The sequence below is a fragment of the Cupressus sempervirens genome, chromosome 8 (assembly GCF_028749045.1).
Source record: "Cupressus sempervirens isolate cs-2001-9-10 chromosome 8, ASM2874904v1, whole genome shotgun sequence".
Taxonomy (NCBI): Eukaryota; Viridiplantae; Streptophyta; class Pinopsida; order Cupressales; family Cupressaceae; genus Cupressus; species Cupressus sempervirens.
The window spans coordinates 581,740,278-581,767,963 of record NC_143125.1 but is presented as its reverse complement, the minus strand read 5'-3'; the positions used below and the strand labels follow the sequence as shown (position 1 = coordinate 581,767,963).

The 27,686-nt window shown below is 36.0% G+C and overlaps 1 protein-coding gene across 3 annotated transcripts in view; it reads left to right on the top strand.

Moving 5' to 3' along the window:
* The window catches only part of LOC149543762 (pectin acetylesterase 3-like), a 228,460-nt gene that overhangs the window by 138,961 nt on the left and 61,813 nt on the right, over positions 1–27,686 (top strand). For 2 of the 3 annotated variants that reach the window (XM_089798455.1, XM_089798454.1), the window contains exons 8-10: positions 4,638–4,694; positions 4,794–4,871; positions 4,961–5,066. In XM_089798455.1, coding sequence (XP_089654581.1) covers positions 4,638–4,694; positions 4,794–4,871; positions 4,961–5,066 — 241 coding nt within the window. Of the gene's footprint in view, positions 1–4,637; positions 4,695–4,793; positions 4,872–4,960; positions 5,067–6,436; positions 6,627–27,686 lie in introns of all 3 variants that reach the window. The other variant, XM_089798456.1, reaches the window with a different exon arrangement.

Sequence of the window (27,686 nt, the reverse complement as noted above, 5' to 3'; positions counted from 1 at the left end):
TATGCAATATGGTACTGCAATGATGAAGCCTACTAATATTGATTCTAGAATAAAATAATCAATATACGATTAAGACACTCACTGCTGAGAGTTAGAAATATATATATATTTGCAAAACCACAACATCATCCAGTGATTGACATCACATATCAATGAAATGATGCACAGAGCAAAAGTTTGAATTTCCCTACAGTAGTTCAATAACCACATCAGAACCATAAATTCAAATGTAAAGTACCGTGCAGAATGAAACACATGCTAGACTGGAAATGCTTGTCCAAATGCAGGTATTGTGACTGACCCAGCAGAAATCACTCCTTGCCCAATCGCAGACCCTGTAATTGCAAGACGGCTTCTCCATAAGATGTCGTTGATCAATTTCATGCTACGGACTACCGTCAGTCATGCTTGGGCTCACTATAGCAGACACACAAATAGAACTTCAGTCGTGCGTATACTTCTCAAGTCGGGCATGCAACACTGAAGGTAATCCACGCTCCAGTCCCTTTACAGAGCATTAATATGAAAATCATCCAACAAGAGTTTCCTGTGAATACATAAACTCAGAACTGATTGAGAAAGGAATTAAATCCAAAGAGGGGATATGTCCTATTCAGAAATCGAAGGGGATTTCGTCCCTTAGAGAGATGATGTTTCACCTTAGCAGAAATTGTGTTCTCCAAAAAACTGCCTCTCTCCATGCTCCCCGTCCATAAGTAATGCTCAAAACCACAACATCGACCGAATGAAGGGGTGTTAGGCTGGGCGCAACATGCAGCTTCAATGATTTACAAAGTCTTTGAAGGTAAAGGTTGCTATGGTGGCTGCGAGGAGGGAGGTAGTCGGAAGTCCATTGCCACATCAGAAAGGGGACCACCACCGGTGCAAATTGGATAAGAATAACCTTAGTTATGGTGGAAGGTGATATTGTTTGATTTTACTCACTCCCCCCCCCCCCCCCCCCTCACAACACCCCTAGGATATAAACTTAGGCCCACCAGGATGCAAAAATAGGCTAAGTTTAAAACTTGGGCTACTAAGTGGAAGGGGGCATGACACCCCCACGAGCACCCAACAGTGACAAGAATTAAGATATTGACAGCTATAGGACCGATCTTCAATTCTTAATGCGCGGTAGACTGAAAATGTCAAAAAGATAAACAACGAGAAAAATCTCTTTCGACAAACTCCGAATTTTGCCTCAGACAACCTACTAATGAACACAATCACTTATTGCTTTTCCAAATGACAGAGAAGCCTCAGAATGCAAGAGACACTTCACTTTGTTACTATATCTTTCCTTAGTCAGTCATATCTTTTGATAAAGTCTTTGTAATTGTGATTGTTATCAACCTTGGGTTTCATTTATGCTCTTACTCAATATCATTATCGATGTAAACAGTAAACTCTCTTTTATTTATTAGTGTCACTGCTGACAAAAACTTTATCAATCAATGCCTTGCTATATAACCCACCGTTCACTTGAGCAATGATGAGGAATATAGACTACTGACAAATATCCTACTATTTCTTTGACAACCCATGAGTCCCTATAATGTCCCCTTTTTTGTCAGCATTAGAGTTTAAGGGATTAGCCTATTATTGTGATCCTCGTAGGCTAATTATTGTGGATAGAGGGTCTTCTGAGGCAGAGGCTTGGCTATGGGAGGGTCTCGTTTTCTTCACAATTCAGTATCTTCCAGTTTGGTCTTTGTTTGACTAAATTTAGACTTTGTGCTTGCTTTCATGCACTTGCTATTTATGGCAAGTTTGGCGATGAATGAGAGGGACCCTTCCTATTTTAGGAAAGTGCTTTTAGTCACATGGGGAAATAATAAGTGTGACTTCTGTTTCAAACGACATATTTAAATGATAAGTATTTTGGGAGTTATTATAATTTAAGTGGCAAAATTATTATTAATTTATTAACTGAGTGCTTCTAATTGAAAGGTGTATTGATGAAGGCTGAGGAAGAAGCCAAGTTGCATTATAAAAGAGACATCATGGAGAAAAAGAATTCATCCTTTCCTATTGATTTTATTACTTGGTGAATTTGCTGAAGAGTTTCTTCATGAAATTCTGTGAGGACTGATTCCTCTCTTTGATTTTCACTTTGAACCATTGTGATACATGGTGAATTGTTTGTGGAATTCTGGTAATTATCTCTTCTTATTGGGTTGGGAAAATCGGTGCTGAGGTATACCGATTTTGTGGTTTATTTGCTACAATAATTACTGGTTTGAACACCATACTTTCATCCTTCAAGTCTATTTCTAAGGTGTTATTGCCTGGTGGTATTGGACACCATGTTAGGTGTTTTTGAGGCTTTGATTACCTATGTCTAGCAGCGTTTGAAGGGAGGGAGGCTGCATTGGAAAATCACTGGTGTTAGTTGACTTGCTGGGTGATAGAATATTGCTGCAACTTAATGTCACACTCTTTCTCTTTCTTGGCGTTGCAATTCTTTAAGTCTGCTGCAACTAATTTGGACGCTAATCATAATCAGGTTCTTAAATTTTAATTGCAATTTCATAGGAATTTGTTGTAATGATTTGCAAGCATTGTAATTGCAAATCTTTAGCTTGATGCTAGCATTATTAGTTGTCATTGTAACTGGATTGAAATTGAAATAAGGAGCTATAAGGTTGTAACGCAACTGTTTGATGAAATGCCAAGATTGTAGTTACATGTTTTGGTCATTAGTATGCATGCCAATTATTTGTAGAAATGCTTAGTGGCTGTAGGTGCATATTGAGATGCGTGGCAAGTGTTTGTCATTATGTCTATTGGCTGTATTAGTTAATCTCAGTCATTTATATGTTTGTCAAAGGTCTGAAACAGCTAGTATATCATTTCTATAACAACCTTACATTGTCAGAAGCATTCAATAATGTTATTTGCAGCCTACAAGCTTAAAGAACACAATCTGAAAATAAAGTATAGTGAGATGAAGCTTGCATACAAAGTGCTTGATGAAATGTCAAACATTTGAATGGTAAAGAAAATTGGTGTTTGTCAAGTTAGAGCCAGTCTGGCTTCTTACAACTCCTTGTGCACAAGCCACATGCTGCTTTTTCTGCATTTCAAAATTCAAAGTTTCAAACACTGGTCTAAACACAAGAATGTTTGATCATTAGTTGCATAATTATGAAAACCTTTTGATATCTAGAATCACAAGAGCAGCTAATTCACATTTCAGAATGATCATATTGAAGTATCAATCTTCAAGGAAATTAAGTGAGAGTCACCAAGTTCATTCCTAACAAAAGGGTATTGGAAATCACAGAAGGATAGTTTATTTTATTTTTCTAGAATTTTGTATAATTTTCCTTTCTCCTAAGGTCATTATTATTAATGTTATATTTATATATTTTGATTAAATATTCAATTAATTAAGTGTCTTGCATAAAATATTATTTTATGACATAATATTTTGTTTTTGTATTACTTAACAATATATTATTTTATTATATATAGTTGTTTTAATAATAAATTATATTATAATTTAGTTTTACTTATTAATTAATCAATTTAAATTATTTATAAATTAATATTAACTACTTATATAATTATTATTACTCGGTATTTATTTTTTATCATTTTTTAATATTATGATATATTTATTAAATTCTTTTTGGGATAGGGGACATTATACACATTATTACAGTATTTTCATGATGTCTTTAATACCAAATAAAAGATGAAACCTTTTGAGACTTGGATATAACATTCAAGATCAAACATCAATACACATGATCTTCAAAGTTTGATCCTTGCTCCCCCTTGCATTAGTATTTTCGTGGCCTGATCTCAACTTCTTCCTACATTGGGAATCTTCGAATCTTGTTACCTATCATCTTAACACTCTACCAATCTGCGCACTTGGACCTTTGCAGCTCCTTGCACCCTACCACTCTTGTATACCATTTGTTGCACCCTCAACTTTGAACTTTGGGATGGCCCGAAAACCAATTATTAGATGTAAGAGTAGCACCTGAACTTCTATTCCCCTATTCTCTTGCATCCTCCCAATATGCATTTCACATAGATATTTGCTCAAGTTTGAACATAAAATGGTAAGAAAGTCCCTAAAGGTCTCTCAACACATGTGGGCCATTGTAGGACCACCCCCTATATAAAGTGCACGACTTCAACAATTTGCATCTTTTATCTTCTCATCAGTGCAAACCCTAGTTTGAGCTCTTGGGTTCAACTATTGAATCTAAAACTTAAAATCTCTTGGATGTGGAGATCAAAGGAGAGGGAAGCTTTATACAATGGTTGAATTGGCACTTCAAGCTTGGTAGATTCCAACAATGTTTTGACCAGTTTCAAATATCTTGTAATTTCTAAACTATTTGAAATCCTTTAAATTTGATGTGTATTTGGAAGAAGCATTTGAATAACATATTTCAGTTAGCATTACATGTGGAAATCTATTATATGTGTTGGTCGAATTTCATGTTTTTCCTGTTTTGCAATCTATTGTGAGAATAGTTCTGCTGGGTATTTTAGATCTTAGCATTTCATAAGAATATTTTTAGCTTCTGATCATTACACCGCATGAGTCCAAATCAAAAAACCTTTTGTATGTCTTGTGAATCCTAATTCACATTTGCCAATATCGTTAACTGCAGGGGGTAGTAAAGAACTTGCCTCAACCATGCACTATATCACAATTGGATCCAAACCAGGTGCCTTATGATGTTCACAATCTGTTTCCTAACATAAATATATATATCTTTGAAGGAAATGCTTTATATGTCTGATGTTATTATCAAATGAAATTGCAGTGCTTTTTTCCACAGTATCTATCACCATACATCAAGACACCCATATTTGTCTTGAATGCAGCATATGATACTTGGCAGGTAATTTCTTTATCATTATTATTGATTGAAAGTTTATTTCTCACCATATGAGGGGAAAGTCAATTCTTTGTATTTTACATGGTTTTCAGGTTTATAATATTTTGGCACCAGGGTCAGCTGATCCTCATGGTCATTGGCATTATTGTAAGATGAATGCAGTTAATTGCACTTCAGCTCAATTGGAGATATTGCAAGGTCTTATTTCCGGTTTCATTATTGCAGTTGTTAATTGAGCTCCATATAAAGGATTTATGTCAGTATAGCTTTATGGAACACATAAGACGTATCCCAATTTCTTTAATCTTATATTACACTTTTCTAGTTATGTATTGCTGAAAATTCAGACTTTACTCTTTAAATTGTATGATCTACTTAAACTATCTTAAGAACATCTATACTTATCCAGAATAACAGTGCTGGATCTCTACTAGTGATTCGTGATAACAGAGATCTAAACTTAAGATTGATTATTCTATCCATAGCTTTGAATAAACATTTTCCCTATCTCAATTTTATATAATGTTTTTCTTGTCATGGCTCAAAACTATAGCTAGAAAACTCAAAAAATTTATAAACGATTAAATATAGAGATTTTTCAGAGGTTTAAAGCTTTATTTTTGCACCCTGCTGTAAAGTCCCTATCTAAGAATATCATTAATTTACTTGATAATTCTTAATTAATACTTTCCCCCTATATTCTGTTTCTAATTTTGTACATATGGTTTCACACTCCATATTTGACATCAATTTTTAAATCTTATTGTGAGGTTTTCACACCATCGCCCCAAAATTTTGGGGACCCCCTTTTTTGGATCGCCTTAGCAATTTTTTTTTACCTTGTCCAAAAATTTCTGATTTTACGAAATTTTACGTCTTGGACACCTTCAGGTTAGGAGGGAGGAGGTTAGGTTTATTTTTCACCCAGTTTTAAGATTGATTTTCCAGAATGACTAATTTTATCATTAGGCCGAACAAGTTTCAAAGAACAACACTTGGCAAGATAAAATCGTAAATTTTGTACTTAGATGACTTTTTTTTGAAAAATTGGATATAATTGTATAAACTTGAGTAATTTTCAAAAAATGAAATTTTGTTAGATCTGGGTTTTTTTGGAAAATCTTGAAATTTTTTTGGTGAAAAAAATTAATTTTGTAATGGTGAAATCAAATTGGAAAATCGATTTTAGATTCTAGAGAAATGATTTATTTCTGTTAAAAAAAAAAATTGCATGGCAAAATCGATTTTGGATTTAAATTGCAAAAATTGGCATTAAATGGGTTAAATTTGCCTTGAAGATTTTAAAATATTTTTAAAAATTAGTAATTTAAAATTGAAAAATTCGATTTTGGCTTGCCAAATCCAATTTTTTATGATATATTAATTACTAAATCATCATTAAATGAAAATGTTTAGCATTTCCAAAGCTTTATTAATTTTATTTTTGCAATTTTGGTCTAACCGGCAATTTAAAAATGCAAATTTCATTGTGGCAAAATTATTTTTTGGCTTAGCAATTTAATTTGGGCCAGAATTGTGCATTAATTAATATTTTTTTCCTCTTCTAGGTGCAAGTCGGCCAGCTAGGGAAAGCATGTGGATTGGGTATAAGAGGGATTTCCTTCCCCTTATCTCCTCATTCACTTCATCCTCCTCTTCCATGCTTGGACGATTTTTTGGCAAGGGCAAAATTTTCCATGTGTGGCAACTTCTCTAGGGCAGATCTGATTTTTCCATGCTTGGACGATTTATTATGAGGTACAGGGATGATCTCAAGAAGACACAATTCTGATTTTCTAGAGAGGCTGCCATTTTTCTCCCAGAGGTTGGATGACTTTTGTTGTCAAAACAAGTGATAAAGTCTGAATTTTTTGTGGCACATGCATGGGCAATTTCAAGTGGATAGAGTTCTTATTTCTTTAGCTAGGGCATCATTATTTGCAAAGGGGCTTGCACTTTCTAAGGTCTGATCCGAAATTCAAAAGAGAACCTGGCCATTGGTAAAGGTAACTTCAATTCATTTAGAGTTGAAAGTGGTCCTTAAGTGGATTTCGCTCCTTGTTCTTGTCTAATTTTATTTCTCTTGGTTCTTTTTGCATTCACCATTCACCATTTCATCATCCCATCCTAGGTTGAAGATTGGAGATTGATAAGGGTAGAATCCATGATAGGACATTTGAAGAGGCAGAAATAAGCTAGACTACCCTAGGTTGAAGTTGGGAGATATAAGTGTAGTCCATCCTAAGGTAACGAAAAGACAGAAATAAGTGGTAGTCCCACCCCTAGGTTGAAGATTGGAGATTGATAAGTGTAGTGATAGGACTTGGTGAAGTAGAAATAAGTTAGAATCCATCGATAGAAAGAAGGTTGGAGATCGATAAGGGTAGTCCACATCATTTAGAACGGAGGGGCAGAAATAGGTGTTTAGGATGGTAGATGTTAGTGCAAGCAAGAACCCTAAGGGAACAAATACTAAGATAAAGAGGGTATGATGCCCAAAACAACTTTCTTCTCGAAAATGAGGCGAATAACCAATACCAATGTCGGTACAGTAAATATGATATAGTTAAAGGACAGACTAAAGGAAGGACAATCCCTCATGGCAAAGGAGATAAACAGAAGTGGAATTGTACACGCAGCAGCTTTTTCTCTTACTTTGTTTTGTCCAGAATTGGTTATGGAGTGTGCATCCAAGTTTGATCTGATCAGTAAATCCATCATTTTTGATGAAGGGAAGAGGGTGTTGGCCAACATTGGTGGACAGGCAATTGAAGAAGCATTTAACATTCTCCAGTACAAAAGCATGACAGTGGTAATGATGGACCAGGCAGCCAAGTCATTTCAGGATAACCAAGAAGCTTATTTCATACATCTAAAACAGGATTCGCTACATAAGGGAAAGAAAGGGGTAACCAGATCATCGAGGCTCACGGTGGCAGATTTCAAATCAAAATATGGAGATCTCATCGTGCTCCTTAGCCGGATCATGGGCCTAGTTCAACGTATGCAATTCGAAAACTAGATGTACGTCTTTGTTGATGAAATTGAAAAAGGAAAAAGAAGATTTGATTGGGCTAGGATCATAAGCGAGGATCTAAAGTTGCAACTTAGAACCGTACAAAACCAAAAGCAATTCTACATGAGATCCTATCTGTTTTACCTAATTGCTAGATTGTATAAAAATTCGGGACTTAAGGCCTTAGGAGAAATTGGTAGTGGGCCGAGGCAATATTTGGTGCATGAATGCTATCCTCAGCTTCATTTGCACAACAACAAAGATTACAAAATATTTTGTGATGCCTTTGCCATGAAGACGGTAAGGGTATTACAAGGGACACCTGCTAAGAGACTTTCATCGGAAGCAAAAACAAAGATTAAGAAATATGGGAGTTGGTTCATCCAGTTTCCGCAATCCACATACATTAGAGTAGCAAGAAGCACAGTTTGTCCCAAGAGGCTTCCCAGATACCCACCTGACAAGGTAGTTTTGATGGAATTGGCTAGACAACATGAGCATTATGACAGAATAATGAGACCCGAAGGTAAGACAGGGATTACCTTCTCATTCGGAATTGGCAATAATAGTTGCCCCAATCGTGTCGCCTTTGCAGCTGCGGAGAAGGAATTGGAATGGTATCATCTAGGGTGGTACAAAGCAAGGCAAGGATTCAATCCTAATGGTCTTATCAAGGTATCTCACGGAAACACATTTAAACATGTTCCCACTATAGAAGACTTTTGGGCCAATACCAAGGATGACTTTCATGTGAGAAAGCTAGCTTTCTCAAGGTTGTCGGTGAACATGATGACAGATATCAAATGGAGAGGACTTGATATTCCTGATCAACTAGAAGATGATGGAGATGTGCTAAGAGAAGATTATGATACAATAGAAGGAACAGAGTTGAATCCAGTAGATTGGGATGATCATCAGGATCCTTCCTTGGAAGTAGTCACGAGGACAGTAGATTTGCTTACCGAGTCGTGGTATAATGAAAAGTTAAGGAAACTACAAATTCAAAGGATACCCCTTACTTCTGAGAAGATGAAGCCAAAAGAGGGTCCAGCGGAATCAGTCAAACGGAAGGGTAAAGGAAGTAGCCGGTAACAAGAAACAGTTAGGAGCAAGAAGAGATCTTTGGAGGTTGAAAAAAGAAAAGACCATCAGGAACCTCCAACAAAGAGACAGTATGCAGCACCATCAAGGGAAAGTATAATTGAGGCTAGAGACCAAGAAGATAACACAAGTGAACAAAGGACTGCGGTAGAGGTGAGCTCTGATTCAGAGTCAAGTGGTTACAGTGATAGCACCGAGTACTCTCTTCTCTCAAAAAACCAATGTGGATATGACATAGCAGTTACTAATGAAGAAGAAGATGGGCCGATTGATATTGAGTAAATGAGTCAGCCACCCAAGGCCGTTGGTGATGCTTTATTAGTCAAACCAAATCCAGATTTGGGGAGATTTACCGAACCACTATGGTTAAGGAAAATGCTTATGCCAAGAGGCGAGGTAGTAACTGCCCGAACAGTGGAAGACATCCAAGGATCAATAGAGAAGGGTGATAGCGAGAACCAGAAACAGATTGCAAAAACGGTGGCAAAGGTAATCAGGAGCGACAATGATGGTCACCGAAAGGTTCAGATTGCTGTACCAATAGTCAACAAGGCATTGGATGAGATTGCGGCCCAAGAATATGAGATAGTGGAGCATAATTTGGGAAGAAGCATAGATGACATGGAGTGTGAGGAGATCCAGGAGGGTATAGCTTCAATCAGAGAAAGGTTGAGGAAGGAAAATGAAAGGAACATAAAGTTGCAGGCCGAGAACAAATATTGGAGAGATTGCCAACCTATCCAACAGCTACACCAGGCAGCCCTTCCTCAAGACAGCAAGAGCAATATAGAAGAGATAGCAGCTCAGTTACATGAAGTCAAAGATTGGATCCATGATATGATCCAAGATGGGCAAATTTTTTTGCCTTCATCTCGACATTCCGGTCATTAATGACTGTTAGAAACAAATTCAGAATATTTGAAGATGCGTGGAAGGATTTCCTTCCAGTCAAGGATTTAGCTATTTCCAGGCTACAGGCATTCATTGTGCTACCAGAGGCATATTTGAAAAGGTCCAAGTTGGTTGATGAAAGAGGATTGAGTACGGTTGAGTCTTGGTTTGTTGCCCTGACTACCAGATTGAGAACACTCGAGGAGATACAGAAGGTAGTTGCACATTATAGCCCAAGCGTCGACACTTCCATTTCAACCATGATGAGTGATGTTGGGGCGACACTTGATTTTGAAGACATTAAAGAAAAGGACATCAATGAGACAAGACTTGGATCAAGATTGGATGAGTTAGGAAAGGTTGCTATCAAGAAAAAACATTTGGGCATCCTTTCCTCCCTCAATGCCTTTATCAGATACGCAAAAGAGTATAAGGACCATGAGAAGACACTACATGCAACAAGCAGCATGATGAAATCGGCTAAGCTCAAGATAAAGCATACACCTTGCGCTCCCATGGAGGAAGTCAACAAAAGGCTAGCTAGGTTCATTGCCTTAGCTAAAAGAATGAAAGAAAAAGGGAGATTTATATTAGAAGATCATTTGATGTAAGCCCAAGTGGCAATTTCTCTTTCTTTTAGGGTAGGACAAGTGTCTAATTCTGATTGGCCACCATTTTGGTGTCTTCTCATTGGTTGCTAATTTTTCACTTTTTTCATTGGCCCGTTGACGAGGTGGCATCTTCTCATTGGCCGATGGGGTAGCATCCCTAATTAGGATTTCTAGGATTCAATCTGGATCGTTGGTTTTGCCTCTTTATCTCTACTGTCAGTTGTACATTTTAGCCTCTATATAATACCATTTGCTCTCATTTATAATTGTCGGAGAAAATTGTTGCATAAGATAATGCCAAAATTGCCTCTCTTTATCATTGTTATGACTTGCATGGTGATTAAGAACATTTGGTATTGTTGCATGGTTTCTACTTCCACTAGTTAGAATAAGATTTTCATTTTAAAGTTGCTAAAATAGATTTCATTTCAAGTTGCTAAGTAAGATTAAGAGTATACGGATAGTTGCATGGTAGCATTAGTGGATGTTTGATAGGGATCAATAACTAGGCCACTAGCATCCTAGCAACTTGTTGAGAAGCCTTGTGTGGTAGACTAGTTTATTTTCCTTTGAAACATTGCATCTATGGGGGTGGAGCCACTGGTTAACTTTCATTAGATTCGATCCCCATCCTTTTGCTAATCTTTCCATTCATAGGAGTAGGAGTAGAATAGCAAGGAGTTAGGAGTTGGAGTTTTGAAGAGGAAAGTTAGAAAGACGTAAGTCATAAGAACATTCACCCTCCATCACCATCACCTTCTTCATCAACATCATCTGGCATTCACACCGAATCACCATCACTATCATTCCACCAAAGACCAAGTTATCTTCGAATGAATAACTTTTATATATTTAATATTATTTTTTTATATGAGAATATTAATATTATTTCATATATTTAAATATTCATTAATTGATAATATAGTTGATATGATTTATATTATATATTTTTTATAATATAATTATTTTAATAATAATAAACTATATTATATTTTATTGTTATTTAATATTTATAGATTAATATTAATTATTAATATTACTTTGATTTATATCAAGATTATTATTAATGTTTAATATCATTTGTATTGTAAACACTAATTAGGGCTCATGACAAGTCCACCCCTCTTGAATTTTCTTGTTCTTGAGCAATTGATGTGATCCTGATTGATTTATAGTTTGGATTCATTCTCTTTCTAGTATATATGTTAAACATTTGCAAAAGTACATGTGTTAATATATGATGACTTATGTGAGAGCATATAAATGAAAATACAGAGCATACACGAAGTAGGAACAATAATGCATGAAGACACTGCAAACATGATGTAGATACTCAAATGCATGAAGACACGAAGTAGACACGAAGCAAACACATTAATGCATGAAGACACGATGTAGACACAAAGTATATATATATTAAACTTTGTTAGATTCCTTTACATATTTTAAATATGCAAAGGTCAAGGAAATGTTTTACCAATTTTGACCATGAATGTTGTGCTCTTTTCCTTGGTTTGGAAATCAAATTTCTTGAAAATGTTTCTTTTAGCAACTTTCCCTTAGCTAGAACTACAATTAGGTGTCCTAGCAGTTAACCCTTAATTGTAGACTTTCTCTTGTATGCCTGATTATGTAGTGGATGGTAGAATTACTTCTACTTGAGTTTGGAAACAATCTACTTCGGACTACCTCATATTTACATCCATATTGGGACTCTCTTGCCCCTACGTGATCAAATTACTCCTCCCCCTATACAAACTCCCTACCTACTAATTATGTAATGGATGGTAGAATTATTGTTGCTTGAGTTTGGAAACAATCTACTTGAAACTCCCTCAGATTTCCATCCATATTGGGATTCCTTTGCCCCAACATGATTGAATTACTACCCTCCCATGCAAACTCCCTATCCATTACGCACTTAAAAAGAATACTTCTTTCTAAATTCTTGTTTTGATTACACTCATCTTTTTTCCTTGTTATCCATGTTATTGTGTCTATTGTTTGTTATATTCCTTTTGATTGTCTTCTATCTTTGCTTTATGTGTTTAAAGTTTAATTACATAATTGATGGTAGAAGTACTGCTGCTCGAGGAAAGAAACAATCTACCCAAGGCTCTCTCATGGTTCTCATAGTGGGACTAGATTGCCTCAGCGTGATCAAATTACTCTTTCCCCTGTGCAAACTCTCTATCCATCATGAACTTAAACACAAAGGAATTCTACTTGCAGTAATCCCTTCTACTAAGTGGGTTTAGAATGAACCTTCCTTTTGTCTACCGCCCTCCAATTGAATATATATCATAATTATGGTGTTATAAGTAATTGAACATTCACATATAAATTTGATATATATTTTTCTAGCATATGTCTCATAAATGTTCTCTGTATCATTCTAATTTTTTTTATTATCCACTCTATAAAATTTATCTCTCTCACTACGTGTGTGTGTGTGTGTGTGTGTGTGTGTGTGTGTGTATTTATTTATTTATATAAAATCATTCTACTTATCAATTTATTTATTTAAACTCATATTATTATCACAAATGCATTTGCATGTTAAACTACATCTATGATCATCAATATTTACGATACCTAGAATTTAATTAATTGTCAATATCATCTTTTAAGCCAAGTAACTCATGTTTACTATCTATTATTTAGGCCTTCCTATAAATCCGACCTTTCCTATAATTTCAGCATTCTTCTATATTGGCTTAAACTACAACTTATCTACTATTACTTTTATCACCTTTTAAAAACTGTTCTCTACAGTAAAATTACTATATTTCCCACACAATATTCTTACCATGAAACACACTATAGTAAAATCAATAACTTTAATATTGGAACGGATATAAGTTTCATACTTTAATATGGTTGTATTCATTTATTTATTTCTAACTTCCTTTTCCTTTTCACCGTATGGTTTCCTAATAGCATTAGGAATTACCTAGGCATAGTCCATAGGTCCCGACCAACATCTCTTAGTAAAATGTGAAGCCCACCACCCACTAAACTAAAGGCAGGCAGGAAAGAGACTTTGAACGGGTTCGTCTTTCCATAAATGTATTTCCACAACCCAAATTAAGTGTGCTCTATGACTTTTTCCTTGTCCTCGTATATTTCGGTTTATTTGTTTTTTTAATATTTGCTGCTGAATATGAAACTTCAATGACAAAGTAAACTTCACGAATATATGCGATGTCATAGGTATATAGAGTTTCTGTCAGTATATAATCGCTGCAAGTATTAATGCGACATATACATTATAGTCTTCTGTTGCCAGTGTTCAAAATTGTTGACTGTATCTTTCCTCTATTACTGGTTTATAAATTTGTCATTTATTATTCAATGCTGATATTCAATTTGATATATATACAACACTGAGTATATACGCTTTCCAATTTCTTTCCTTATCATATCATTATCTGTCAATGGCTTGGGCAATGCCTATGTTTTCTTCCTTATCCCTTTCGCTTCTGTTGAATGCATTCGTACCGTGTGTTTATTACTCTATTCTTTTATTTTCAACTCCTACAATTATTATGTTCGACTAGTTGTTTCCGCCTTCTGTCCAAGGTAGGTATCGTTTGTCTTTTTTTCTGTTCTATAATCTCCTCTATCTTATCCCTATCCGTTGCTTATTCCTCCTTCAGATCGTCATATCTTTCTCCCCTATGAGATCATTAGAACTATTAAGATTATATATTGACACACAATAGTCAGAGTTGATTAACTCTTAAGTAATCTTTAGCGCACTCCACTCCATTTTTCTTCCCTTTCATGGATCTCCGAATAAGAACTCAAATCCAACATGTGGAAACATTGTACACAACCTTAGTAATGACTTCATCGAGAACATCCCACATTGCATCTTCTATCTAATCTGCAACTCATCATCTAATAACTCCAGCCCAAAGATTTCCTCAATGCAAAGACTTATGAGCAACATCATTAAATGAAATTACAGTCTGCATATTACATTTGATTTAAAGTTTCTCAAGCATTTTCAACAAAAGCGTACAGTCATTGCATCTGTATTGAGTATATCTAATATGTCCACGCCTTCCTTAAAGACTTGGATTTAATCAGCTGCAACTTCCTTACATATTTCTTAGGCTTTAAATTTGAGTGAATTTCAAATGAATGTTTGCTACTTTTTGCTGACATTTCAAGGCATGTGTCTAAAATTTAAATTTTCTTTTTTTAACTCTACAAGATGGCAGGATCATGCTCTAATACCACTGTAAAGATCCTTATTTTGTGCGACCTTTCTGAGTTGTTTTCTTTAATAAAATTCGGTGATAATTCCCTCAATGTTCTCTTGCATTGAGAATTATATGTTACATTTTGAAAGGACGTGTCCTTCACATTTTTTGAAGACATTTTATTTTATAAATATAATATTAATTTTTTTTTTGGCGAAACATTATATTTATATTAATAATAACTAGTTCAAAAAAGCTCTTGGAGAAAAGAACCAGAAAAGAAAAACTGTGGTCATTACCTGATACAAAAAAGGAATGCAAAAGAAGAAATACTGCATCAAGAGAGTATCCATCAACACTAATGAATCTTGTCCTAGAGATTCTCAGATCGAGAATATAGTAATTACAAAGAGCCAAAAACTTATATGAATACAATTCATTGATTGGAGCCAGAGACCAGACCCAGAGCCATTACCATCACTAATCTACATCGAAAACTTCAATTAAGGCCATGATATTAGAAAGCTATCTGATGCAAGTGTAATCCAAGACCTTGACCTGCATATAACATCTCAAAAGAACAAGCGAGATCCATAAAAGAAAAAACATGCAAAATCATAGAGAAGTCATGGTTTACTGTCAAATAAAAAATGAGGACTCAACCTTATTCTAAACATATTCTTTTGTCATACTGATGCAGGAGCATCTTGCATGGGAAAATTATTGGAAAAAAAAAATTGAAAAAAAAAAAATTTAAAAAAAAAAAAAATTGGAGGAGAGAGAAAGTGACGAAAATTAGAGGAGAAATAATAAAAAAAAATTTTAAAAGGGAAAAAGGAGAAAAGAAAGGAAAAGAGGATTTCTATTTTCGAGGTGCATAGGTGGCATAATAGAAAAAATAAAAAAATAATAAATGGTTGTCATTTCATTTATCGAGGTGTGTGGGTAGAATTCTAGAAAGTTATGAATATTGTAGAAAGTTGCGGATATTGTAGAAGGTTATGGAAGTTGTAGAAGGTTGTGGAGGAATTCTAGAAGGTTGTGGATAAGCCATGCATGGGGTGGTAAGTGCCTATTTAAGCAGGGCATATGAGCATTTCAAATCAAGCTTGGAAAAGCTGAAGGAGTAGCTTGAGAAGTGGAAGCTCAAGGAGAAGCTTGAGGAGGAGAAGCTCAAGGAGAAGCTTGAAAAGAAGGTGAAAGCTCGAGGAGTAGAAACTTGAGAAGTAGTAGTTGTGGAAGGAGAAGCTCAAGGAGAAGCTTGATATCATCTTGTGGGTGTTGTAAGGATTTTTCAAGTATAATAAAATTATTTGTGAAGTATTTTTTTCTTGGTCTCTATATTGTTGCATTCTTGGTTATGAGTTGGTAGGGTGGTGTGGCCCTTTATCAGTGGTATCAGAGCGGGAGATCCTGAGTGTACAAGCAGATCGCCGAAGTGTGAGGCAGTTTGTACCAGGACCTTGGTTGGGTGAAGTTTATCAGAGCTGGTGGATTGCAAATCCGTTGTCCTAGACTTGTGATGTGGTTCCTGATTGCTCATGCGAGGTGGCAGGTTGTGATCTAACTTGCAAACAATTTGGTTGTCACAAGGAGCGTAGGAAGGATTTTTTGTAGAGGGTTTACGAAGATCTTGGAAGATGGCTCCAAGAGGATTGGACCCTAAGATGATTGCGAAAATCCATGATATAGTGGAGAGGAATTTTTCTAAGATGATTTCTTGGTTGGATGCTAGATTGGCTAATCAAGCTAAGAAGGTCAAAGTGGAAGAGAATGGTTTTGCTGATCAATTTGTGGAGCCTGATGCAGAACCTGCAGAGCAACTAGAGGTTGTTGCTGAAGATATTCCTAATGTTGTTGATGTTGGGACAGAGGTTGGTTTTCATGATCAGTTGGTTGAGTCTGACATGGAGACTATAGAGCATTTGGTCATGGATGGTCTAGTTGATGTTGGTGGTGACTTGAATGTTGCAGAGCACTTGGTCATGGATGATCCAGTTGTTGGAGGTGAGTTATGTATTGCAGAGCATCTTGTTGTGAGCAATGAGGTTGTTGGTGTTGAGAGTTTGGCATGTATTGATGGAGATCTACATGTTGGTGCTGATATGAAGTTTGTTGTTGCTGATGCGGGGTTTGTTGCTGCTGGTGTGGATTCACTAGTTGTTGATGTGAATGGGAGTTTGCTAATGAAGCATTATGTTCAGTTTGTTCTTATGCATGAGCTTGTTGATTGGATGGTTGAGATGTTGGTGTGGAAGATTTGCATGGTGGTTTTGTTGTCCCTATTGAGGTGGAAGCCGTTGGTGAAGATGAAGATGGTGGTAGATCTTTCTTTTGGCATCAAAGTGTGGGACACACTTTTCTATCTACCGGGGGAGTTTGATGCAGGAGCATCTTGCATGGGAAAATTATTGGAAAAAAAAAATTGAAAAAAAAAATTTTTTAAAAAAATTGGAGGAGAGAGAAAGTGACGAAAATTAGAGGAGAAATAATAAAAAAAATTTAAAAAAGGGAAAAAGGAGAAAAGAAAGGAAAAGAGGATTTCTATTTTCGAGGTGCATAGGTGGCATAATAGAAAAAATAAAAAAATAATAAATGGTTGTCATTTCATTTATCGAGGTGTGTGGGTAGAATTCTAGAAAGTTATGAATATTGTAGAAAGTTGTGGATATTGTAGAAGGTTATGGAAGTTGTAGAAGGTTGTGGATAAGCCATGCATGGGGTGGTAAGTGCCTATTTAAGCAGGGCATATGAGCATTTCAAATCAAGCTTGGAGAAGTTCAAGGAGTAGTTTGAGAAGTGGAAGCTCAAGGAGAAGCTTGAGGAGGAGAAGCTCAAGGAGAAGCTTGAAAAGAAGGTGAAAGCTCGAGGAGTAGAAACTTGAGAAGTAGTAGTTATGGAAGGAGAAGCTCAAGGAGAAGCTTGATATCATCTTGTGGGTGTTGTAAGGATTTTTCAAGTATAATAAAATTATTTGTGAAGTATTTTTTTTCTTGGTCTCTATATTGTTGCATTCTTGGTTGTGAGTTGTTAGAGTGGTGTGGCCCTCTATCACATACTATTAACCAAGTTCGGGAGATCAAGGAGGTTAAGTGGGGAGAGTAAAGAGTTAATATAAACCCTATCAGTACCCAAATTAGCCAGACAATCAACTAAAAGATTGCCTTCTCTATAAGTATTCATGATGTAACATTCAGAGATTGAATCAAGAAGAGACCATATTTGATGTAATATATACTGTATGGACCAATTATATATATGACGTTTAATACACACATTAATAATAATTGATGAATCCCCTTCAACATGTAGCTTAGATATAGAAAGTGATTTTGCAATTTCCAAACCAAAAAACAAGGCCAAGGCCTCAGTTTTTTATATGAGAACATTAATATTATTTCATATATTTTAATATTTATTAAATGATAATATATTTGATGTGATTTATATTATACATTTGTATAATATAGTTAATTTAATAATGGTAAATTATATTATATTTTATTGTTATTTAATATTTATAGATTTATATTACCTTGATTTATATCAAGATTATTATTAATGTTTAATATCATTTGTATTGTATACACTAATCAGGGCTCATTACATATTTAAAGCAAGAGTTGAGAAAAAATTGATAAGAAAATCCAATGCCTAAGGTGACCAAGGTTGCACGGAGACAGGGGTACTTGGGTACTTAGGGTACCGGTATGACTATTTTCAAAATAGGGGATAGGGGTACTTGGGCATCTCAAACTTTTTATATATATAATTTTAATATTTATAGAAAATCTGAAATTATGAGTCATGACAATGGTTTTCCAAAACAAGAAGAGTGATAAAGTTTGCAAATGTAATGTATTATTTTCAGTTTTAGATTTGAAATATGTTTATAATAATAATATATGATAAATGTTTAGATGCGGAACAAAGAAGGAAGACTTTAAAAATGAACAAAAAGATCATAAATCATATAACAATGACATATTGCAAATGATAAACTTCTAACTTGAACAGTGATAAAGTTTATTGTTAATCAATATTGTATCAAAGTTTCAAACTGATTAAATATTGAATTAAGCTCGATAAACAACAAGGTGATACACAAACAAAAAACCAAAATAAAATCAGGAATTTTAATCAAGGTTCTTAGCTATGATGTTCTCCACTGAGTACTCCATACTTGAGATACGTGTACCCAGCACTTGGGTATGTGGGTACGCATCCTAGGGGTGTGGCTAAGCATACCCATCCAACCTAGCTTAAGGTGAGGAGGAAAAATTACTTCTGCTGAATTTAACAATTTCTATCAGAAACATGACATTAAAAGACAACTATTAGCCTCTAGAGTACCACAGCAAATGGTGTAGTGGAAAGAATGAATCTGACAGTTCAAGAAGTTGTAACGTCCCCACATACTGATAACTATATCTTCCTCAAATACTGGCAAAAAATTTTACTTTCTTTTCCAAGCTTAGTCTAAGGACATTATATCAAGTAGTTTAATCAAATGCATATATCTCATTCTATGTAATAGTCTGCCTTGTTCTCTTATTTTAATGTCTATTTCTTCCTATAATTTTGTCAAACAATTGGCTTGCAACTAAATTTCTTATAGTTTTCAGCTTGATGTTGATTAATGGTTTCTCAAGATTGTTTGTGTTTCATATGAGATGCAAATAGGAAGCAACATAGAACCATATGCAACTAATAACAATGACCATTCATTTATTTCTTGTTTCAGATTATCAGAAAATTACAACTACCATAACAATCATATCTTCTCATTAAACTCAACACATTATATCAACTATGGAGTTCAATGACAGTCCATACCCATTGCGGCTACAGCAGTGTTAATAGTTCTGAAATTGCTATAGTAACTCGCAGCTACAGTGATTCGGATTGCTACAGTACCGCGCTACAGTGATTCAGACTGCTACAGTAACTTGCTCCTACAATACCATGCTATAGTGATTCGGATTGCTACAGTACCACACTACAGGAACTTGTTGTTACAATGTTGAATCTCAAGACCATATCTTTCAATGGCATCAAGATTGAAAGTGTAGAGGGTTTGCGTCCTTCAAGCCCGAAGAAATAATCTCCACAATTACTTCCAATTTCAAATAATATTCAGCATGCCCAAATGAGAGCTATCCTCTTTCTTTTAACCCTTCCTCACTAGTTCTACGCTTCCCTCTTGCCAATGTGGGATAATACATGAGTTTTAATGTTACTTTTTCACTTTTACGAATGCCCATGTATGTATTTTAAAAAGAGGGGGACTTGATTTTTTATAAAGTGACTTTATGAAACATTATAATATTTAATTTTAATAGTCACTTTATCATTATAACTTCAAACATTAAAATAATATACCAAATAAACTCGGAATCCCCAAATATAATAGCTCATCGGAAAGAACTTGACAAAATGCATCTTATCCTGCCACCGAAAAATGAAGCCACTGCATCCCCTGTTGGCTTACTAAAAATAGTAAGTCCTCCCCAAAACCCAACAAACGAACTCCATTTGGCCAGTAATTAGATTTGACTAGGCCAAATAACCTCAGGATCCCTTTTGAAGTCCTAGTTAGCCCTCGGGACCATGAAAAGAATGGGCTAACAACAACATATATCTAGACTGGCTAAGTGGGGGACATTACATTCTATTTTTCAGCATTGAGGGAGTTAGAGAGCTCAATTGTTAGTGAACAATTTTTTCCTTGAAAAATAAATATAGATTTTGACTCAAAAATGCCTTGAGAAAAGAACCAATAGCACTAATAATTGGAGAAGTTATCATTGAATTGATAACTTTACTGTGAATTAAGAGTTACAACTCCCTCTTAAAAAATTTACGATGAATAATACACTAAACATGCTTTTCACCAAAAAAAAATCAAGGAATTAAAACCTATCCATAACCATGAAAGTAGATGCAATAAACTAATTCTAAATAAAGTAGATGCAAAGATCAAAACCGGAAGGTAAAGTGCAAAATCTAGGACAAAGCCACAAAATTCAGATCTTGCACTAATTTTAAGAAGTAAACGGAGATATCCACTTTGAATATAATTCAATAAGAATTCACAACTTGCAATGGACCATCTCTGACTCATAATAATGAATAAACATTAGCATATAATTACAAAAGCTCAAAGTCTTTCTGTAATCAAAGAACAAACTTAAACATATATATGATAAGAACTATTCTCATTTTATTAATGTGTGTGTATTAGTTCAAAGACTTTACATTCATACTGTGAGATTTCTCTGTTTTTTCCTGTGTGAAACTTTGGCCCCTTTTATAGAAACTCAAAATTCTCTTATATACATAACTTCTATGCATAATAACAATTATCTTACCTACAATGACTGTTACGATAATAGAAAGGTATTTGAAATGCTTACAAAAATTTGACCTAAACTATCATTTACATAATCAAGATTAATTATTAAAATACGAGGTGGTCGCCCATATGAATCATGTTGAGCATTTCTTCCATGTCTTTGAGGAATTCATTAGGAAGAGGGTCTTCTCTGTGATCCTTGAGCATTTTGCGAAGTTCCACTTTGCCCCTTTGAGTTTTAAAATATTGCTCTCATAATGAGAAAAACTGGTCTTTAATTCCCATGCAACTATGAAAAGTTTGGAGATAATGTCAAATTTTTCAAGCTCCTTCTCTATCAAGTCAGGCCACTGTACTGGTTGAGGCTTTTCATTCTAAAAGTCAAGATTCGCAGATAATTCCATTTTGAAAGTTGAAATGAATACCAAGAGGGCGGAAGCACAACACGTCTTGGAAATTGTCATGTCCTAAATTTTAATGTAATGATTTAATTAAATTAATTACTTAACTAGTCCCAAAATTTAAATAATATAATAAAAGGACCTTTAATTAGTTACTTTAATTAATTAATATGGGGCCCAAGTTAATAATATTTGTATTTGTGGTTTGGATTGATTTAGTATACCTCGGACCCATTTTTATTTTAATTGTTTCCTTACGTGTTGCCGTCGCCTATCTTTGTAGTTGTATGCAATTTTGGATTATTTCTTTGTACTGGGATTTCATGTTGAAGTTCAATATTGTTCGCCATTTCGGAAGTGAAAGATCTTCCCTACTTGGCTCATCCGGTTTCAGTAAGATTCATCCCTCACCCTATTCTGGCTCTGTATTACTTTGTTTCGGATATAGCTAATTTGAAGCTTGATCATTGCTTGAATCTTAAATTACTTTTGGCCACCTCTAGCATTTGGCACTCATTTTTGGTACCTGTACGATTTGTTCTATTATTAGCTTATGTGTTTGAGTCTATGCATCCATCTGGTATCAACATTTAATCATTTGCACTTCCATACAATTTCCATCCCTAGCAATCTTAGCCGTATGACCATTCACTGCACAACAAAAACTCTTCCCCACCATTCAACAAAAATGGTTTAGGCAAACCCACCGTACGACCCAGTTATACCGTATGGTCCATTTGTGTTGTACGGATCAGGTATACCATACAAACTCCTTCAAGCACCGTGTAGTCCACTGGAATCACCGTACGGCCCATTTCCAAGGTGTGTCGTCGGTCAGTCTCTCATGTCGTACACTAGGGCTTGGAGGGTGAACAAAGGGCATTAAGCACATCTTAGGTGTCTTTTCTTTCAAATCTCATATCCAGTTAGGCTGAGATTGGCTACTCGAAGCATTAAAAAGGACTACCCAAAGCACTGAGGAAGACTACTTGAAGCATGAAGAAAGACCACCCGAAGCACTGAGGGAGAACTACCTAAAGCACTGGCTACCCAAAGCATTAAGGAAGACTACCAAATCATTGAAAAGGACTACCCGAAGCATTGAGGAAGACTACTGAAGCATTAAAAAGGACTACCCGAAGCATTGAAGAAGACTACTTGAAGCATTGAGGAAGACTGATCGAAGCACTAAGGGAGAACTACCTGAAGCACTGGCTACCCGAAGCATTGAAAAGGACTACCCGAAGCACTGAGGAAGACTACTTGAAGCATTAAAGAGAGACCACCAAAGCACTAAGGGAGAACTACTTGAAGCATTGGCTACTTGAAGCACTGAGGGATACTACCTGAAGCACACAACTAGACTACTTGAAGCACACAACAAGACTACCTGAAGCATACAATTGGATGTTGTTGGAAAGCTAGAAAATAAAGTGAAAAAGAAAACAACATGAAAAGGGCTACATACGGGACTTCATAAGGCAACTCTAGAATGAAACATTATCGAAAAGGAGGTGGTGAAGAATTAATCTCTTAAATTAATTATGATCTATTTCCTTACAATCATAAGAATGACAGTATGGTGGTTGGACTCCAACAATGTGAGAGTTAAATGTACATATACCACCTCAAATCCAACATTTCAATTTTTTACATCTGGAAGTCACATTAAACATCTTCAAGAATCAATTTCAAATTAATTCCTCCGTTATTCTCGATTTTCCATGACTGAAACACCTCAATATACATGTTGGTTGATCACTTCTTTCCACAACTTTTGAATTAGAGGTCATAAGTTGTGGTCTTTTGGAAACAAGCAACTGGGTGGTAGGTCATCAAAGTGGAAGCTAAGAAGTGGATCCAAAACTCTAAGGGTTTTAATAAAGGCTGACAACTTGATGCTTGCATAAATTTTGATTCAAGTAGAACGTTTCAAAATTAGGGGTAATTAGAATTTAGGGGTAACAAAAAGCTCTGAAGGGGGATAAGGACTGCGAGGATGAAAAGAACTCTAGAATCTCGACATAGGCAAGTGCTAAAGTCCATTGGGTGCAAAGTCCAAAGATTACGTGGAGTTGTTTAGAGAGGGTGGTGGGGTAACTGGGCACCAAAGATGAACAAGAAAAATTTGCATGACACATAGCACAACAAAAACTTAATTCACAAAGGAATAGGGAAAACAACCCATAACTTCAAGAATGAACCAAGCTTCTCATGTGAATCCATAAACAAGTTGTGAGAAGTATGAGCCACCACTGAACATGGGTGTACATGTGTAAAATATTTTTTGTAGAGATCACGAAGGTTTCATTGTTTGTAGAGATCAATAATTACAGCCCTATTCATCTCAAAAAACACTTGCAAGGGTTGGTGATTGAATTTATTGTAGATTGCAGCCATTCCAAGGACTTGTGTTTGGAGTTATTGGTAGCTGCGAGTCATATAGAAGCAGCAGCAGTCGTTTTAGAGGCAGCAATTTTAATACAAGGGGTAGCATTTGAATGCGGGGGCACGTTTTGGGATTGTTGTTGCCTCTTCCTTGCATTTCCTACCTTTGGCACAATTTCAGAATTGTTACAACCATTCTGTAAAGTCCTATAGCCCATGTGATTTGATGCTAGTTTTCAATGTCTTACATTTAGTGAATTATAATTGCATGAATTGTACATTGTAAATATTTCATTTGATGAATAATGACTAGAGGAGGTTTGGTGCATAGTTTGCTTGGCTTTCAAATTCCAAGAATTGTTATTTTGTAATTCCGCATACTATCAGAAATTCCATGAAAGCATAAACTTAGGGAAAAACACAGAAAACTACAAAACATGCTAAAACAATATCATTCAGAGCCGGTGAAATAGAGGCAGATCCATCGGGGTTCTTACACATTTGAAAGCATCATAAGGCTTCTCTAGTCCATCTAAGCTCATTGGTAGTTGTTGTGAGGTTTTCACACATCGCCCCAAATCTTGGGGACTCCCTTTTTCTTTTAAATCACCTCGGCAAATTTTTGGATTGCCCAAAATTTTTGAGTTTTGAAAATGTCACGCCTTGGCACCTTCAGGACAGATATGGGGAGGCTTAGCTTATGTTCACTTGGTTTTCTTAACTTGATTTTCCAGAGCTTTCAATTTTATCCTTAGGCCGAATAATTTTCTAAGTTAAGTTCAACTTGGCAGGATAAAGTTGTGAATTTTGCACTTAGACGTTTTCTTTTGAAAATTTGGTTTTAACTCTATAAATTTGGATAATTTTCAAACGAGAAATTTTTTAGACTTAAGTTTTTGGAAAATCTCAAATTTTTCTTTGGTGAAATTTTTTAACTTTGTTGAGGAAAATTGCAAAAAATCGATTTTTGGTTCTAGATGCAATTTTTTTTTTTTTTTTTTTTAGCTTGGCAAAATCGATTTGGTAGAAAATTGCAAAAAATTGGCTTTAATTGGATTAATGTGCTTCTTGCTACTAGGCCACTAGCATCCTAGCGGCTGGTTGGGAAGCTTTGTGTGGTAAACTAGTCTATTATTCCTTCGAATCATTGCACCTGTGGAAGTGAGGCCGCTAGTCAGCTCTCATTAGGTCTGATCCCCGTCCATTTGCTAACCTTCCATTCATAGGAATAGGAGTAGAATAGTGAGTAGTTGGGTAGTTGAAGTTTAGAGAGAAGAAAGTTAGAGTAGATCAAGTGATAGAACTCATCCATTCACCTTCCACAACCATCGCTTTCCCATCAACGTCATCATCGGCAGACACACCCTCCATCATCGCGACCATCAACATTATCTACTTCCGCACATTTCACAAATCGAGTCACCATCACCTTCATTCCACCAAAGTCCAAGTCATCCTCAACAATTTACGTAAGGCCGCCTACGTGATTATCAGCGAATCACATCGATAAAACTGAGCGAGTATCCAACGGTGTAAGGAACACTGGAGCTATTGCTTATGTCTTCATGAGTAATAACTTTTCAAGAGAGGAATTGCATGTTTGATACTCCGTATCAAATGTTCAATTGCTAATATGTTATGTAAGTGGTACAAAACTCGCATCAACATTATCTGGCGCTAGAAGGAGGGCCCAAAATTTTAATTGTTGAGGGTTTGTTGGCATCTAATTACGAAGAAGAATGGTGCCTCCTAGATCAAATCAGCCTAGAGCAACTTGGAGAACACTTCATGATCACATTGTAGCAAGTTTGTGCTCAACTGCTTGGGAGGAAAGTGAGAACACTAGAGAGTACCTGGACACCGTTGACGTGCTAAATCAAGAGGAAAGAAAAGCAAGAGCTATTGAAAGGAGAATTCAAAGGAGGATTGAACGTCAAAGAGAATTGGAAAGGAAGCTTGAGAGAGAAAGGAAAGCACAAAGACAAGCTCAAGCTATTGTTGAAGAGAACTTGAATTAGAGACAACTAGGTTGGGAGCATTTTCAAGATGGATAGAAAGATTGGGTCTTTTTCCCCCGAAAGATTTGAGAGACTAATATCTGATAAGAGGCAGAGAATATTGAGAAATACACCACACCAAGAGGAAGACTTACTTGTGTTAGAATCTCCCAAAAACCAAGAAATCGTCGGGGGGCTGATACCTCAAACTTAGCTAGCCCCTCAAGTAGTCTACCAGTCCAAGCTTCAAGTAGTCTACCAATCCAAGCTCCAAGTATTCCACCAATTTAAGTTCAAGTTAACCCACCAATTCAGACCCTAGTCAATCAGCCAGTTCAAGCTCAGATCAATCAACCAACAATGGCTCAACCACCATGGATCCAAAACAATGCCTCACCACTCTTATTCCAACAATACCATGATCTACCAAAGAATCCGGCTGTATTTTGCACCAAGTTTTTTGTCAATGGTCCTAATCGTATAGCGGATGAGCATATCAAGGTATTCCAAGAGGCATTGTGTAATAGAAGAATTCGGGAGGAAGATGTCGCGTGTAGACTTTTTCCTTATTCACTAAGTGAAGAACCTTATTACTGGTTTGTCAACTTACCAACATCGTCAATAACAGGATGGGTTCAACTCAAGGACGCCTTTCTCGCAAAGTTTGGTATGCCCATCACACCACTGGAGTTACATAGAAGGTTTGTGGACATAAGGAGGCATGATAGAGAGACGATAAGTTCCTTCAATGATCGTTTCCATAAGGCTTACACAAGATTGCAAGCCCCCTACACAATGACAAAGGTTGGTGCATTGGAAGCATACTACAGTGCCTTGGACAACTAGATGGCTATGTTCACAAGAATGGTGAATCCTGCTCCTACAACATTATCTGAGGCCTACACTAAAGCAATTGAGATAGGAAGGCAATTAGGCCAACAAGGAATGGAACCCCAAGGTGCGAGATACCCAAACAATCCGGTTCCACAGCTTGCATACCAGGCGCCTGCAAATCAATTAATAGTACACCCAGGGCCTCCATTATCTCAAGCACCGCTATCAGTACTAGTTTATCTACAAGGAGCGATTTCCTCCACGAGGATGCAAGAAGAAAAGTATGAGATGAAAGAATTGATTGACCAAGTCAAGAAGCTATCTACGGAAGTCACCCATTTGACAAACTAGAACAACCAACTCCAAAGTTCCCAAAGAAACAATCAAGGCAATAATTACCCGAATCAAGGTGGAGATTATCAAGAAGGCTATCAAAGAAATTACCAAGACAGAGATTACCAAAGGAATAACCAAGGTGGTTGCTACCAAAGGAACTACCAAAACAATAACTATCAAGGTAATAACCAGTCACAAGACCAAGGATACAACAATCAATCCAATCAGAGGAGAACTTGGAATACGGGTCCAAACAATGGAAATGTGGTGTTGCCACTTGATAATCAAGCTTCAGCAGATAATAGACCAGTGGACCGAATATTCTTGGCTGAGTCCGCCATGTCCAAGTATTGCAGATTCCATGAGACAGATCAACATTTGGAGTTAGCATGTGCAGAATTCAAAAGAGAATCTAACCTGTTCCAAAACATAATAGATGAATCAAGTAACCAGCAAGATGTTAATGTTACAGGGTATGAGATTGTCCCTTCCTCGGGATATAATCAATGTCTGACTTTCGAGGAGTTTTCATTCCCACCAGAATTTGAGGCCTATGAAGAACCCCAAGGGAGATTTCCTCCAGAGTCAGCAAATGGACTAGTTGATGAGGTAGTAGATCAGAAAGGGTATGACAATGGGTCGGATTTTTCTTTCCAACCTTTGGAAGATACTGTTTT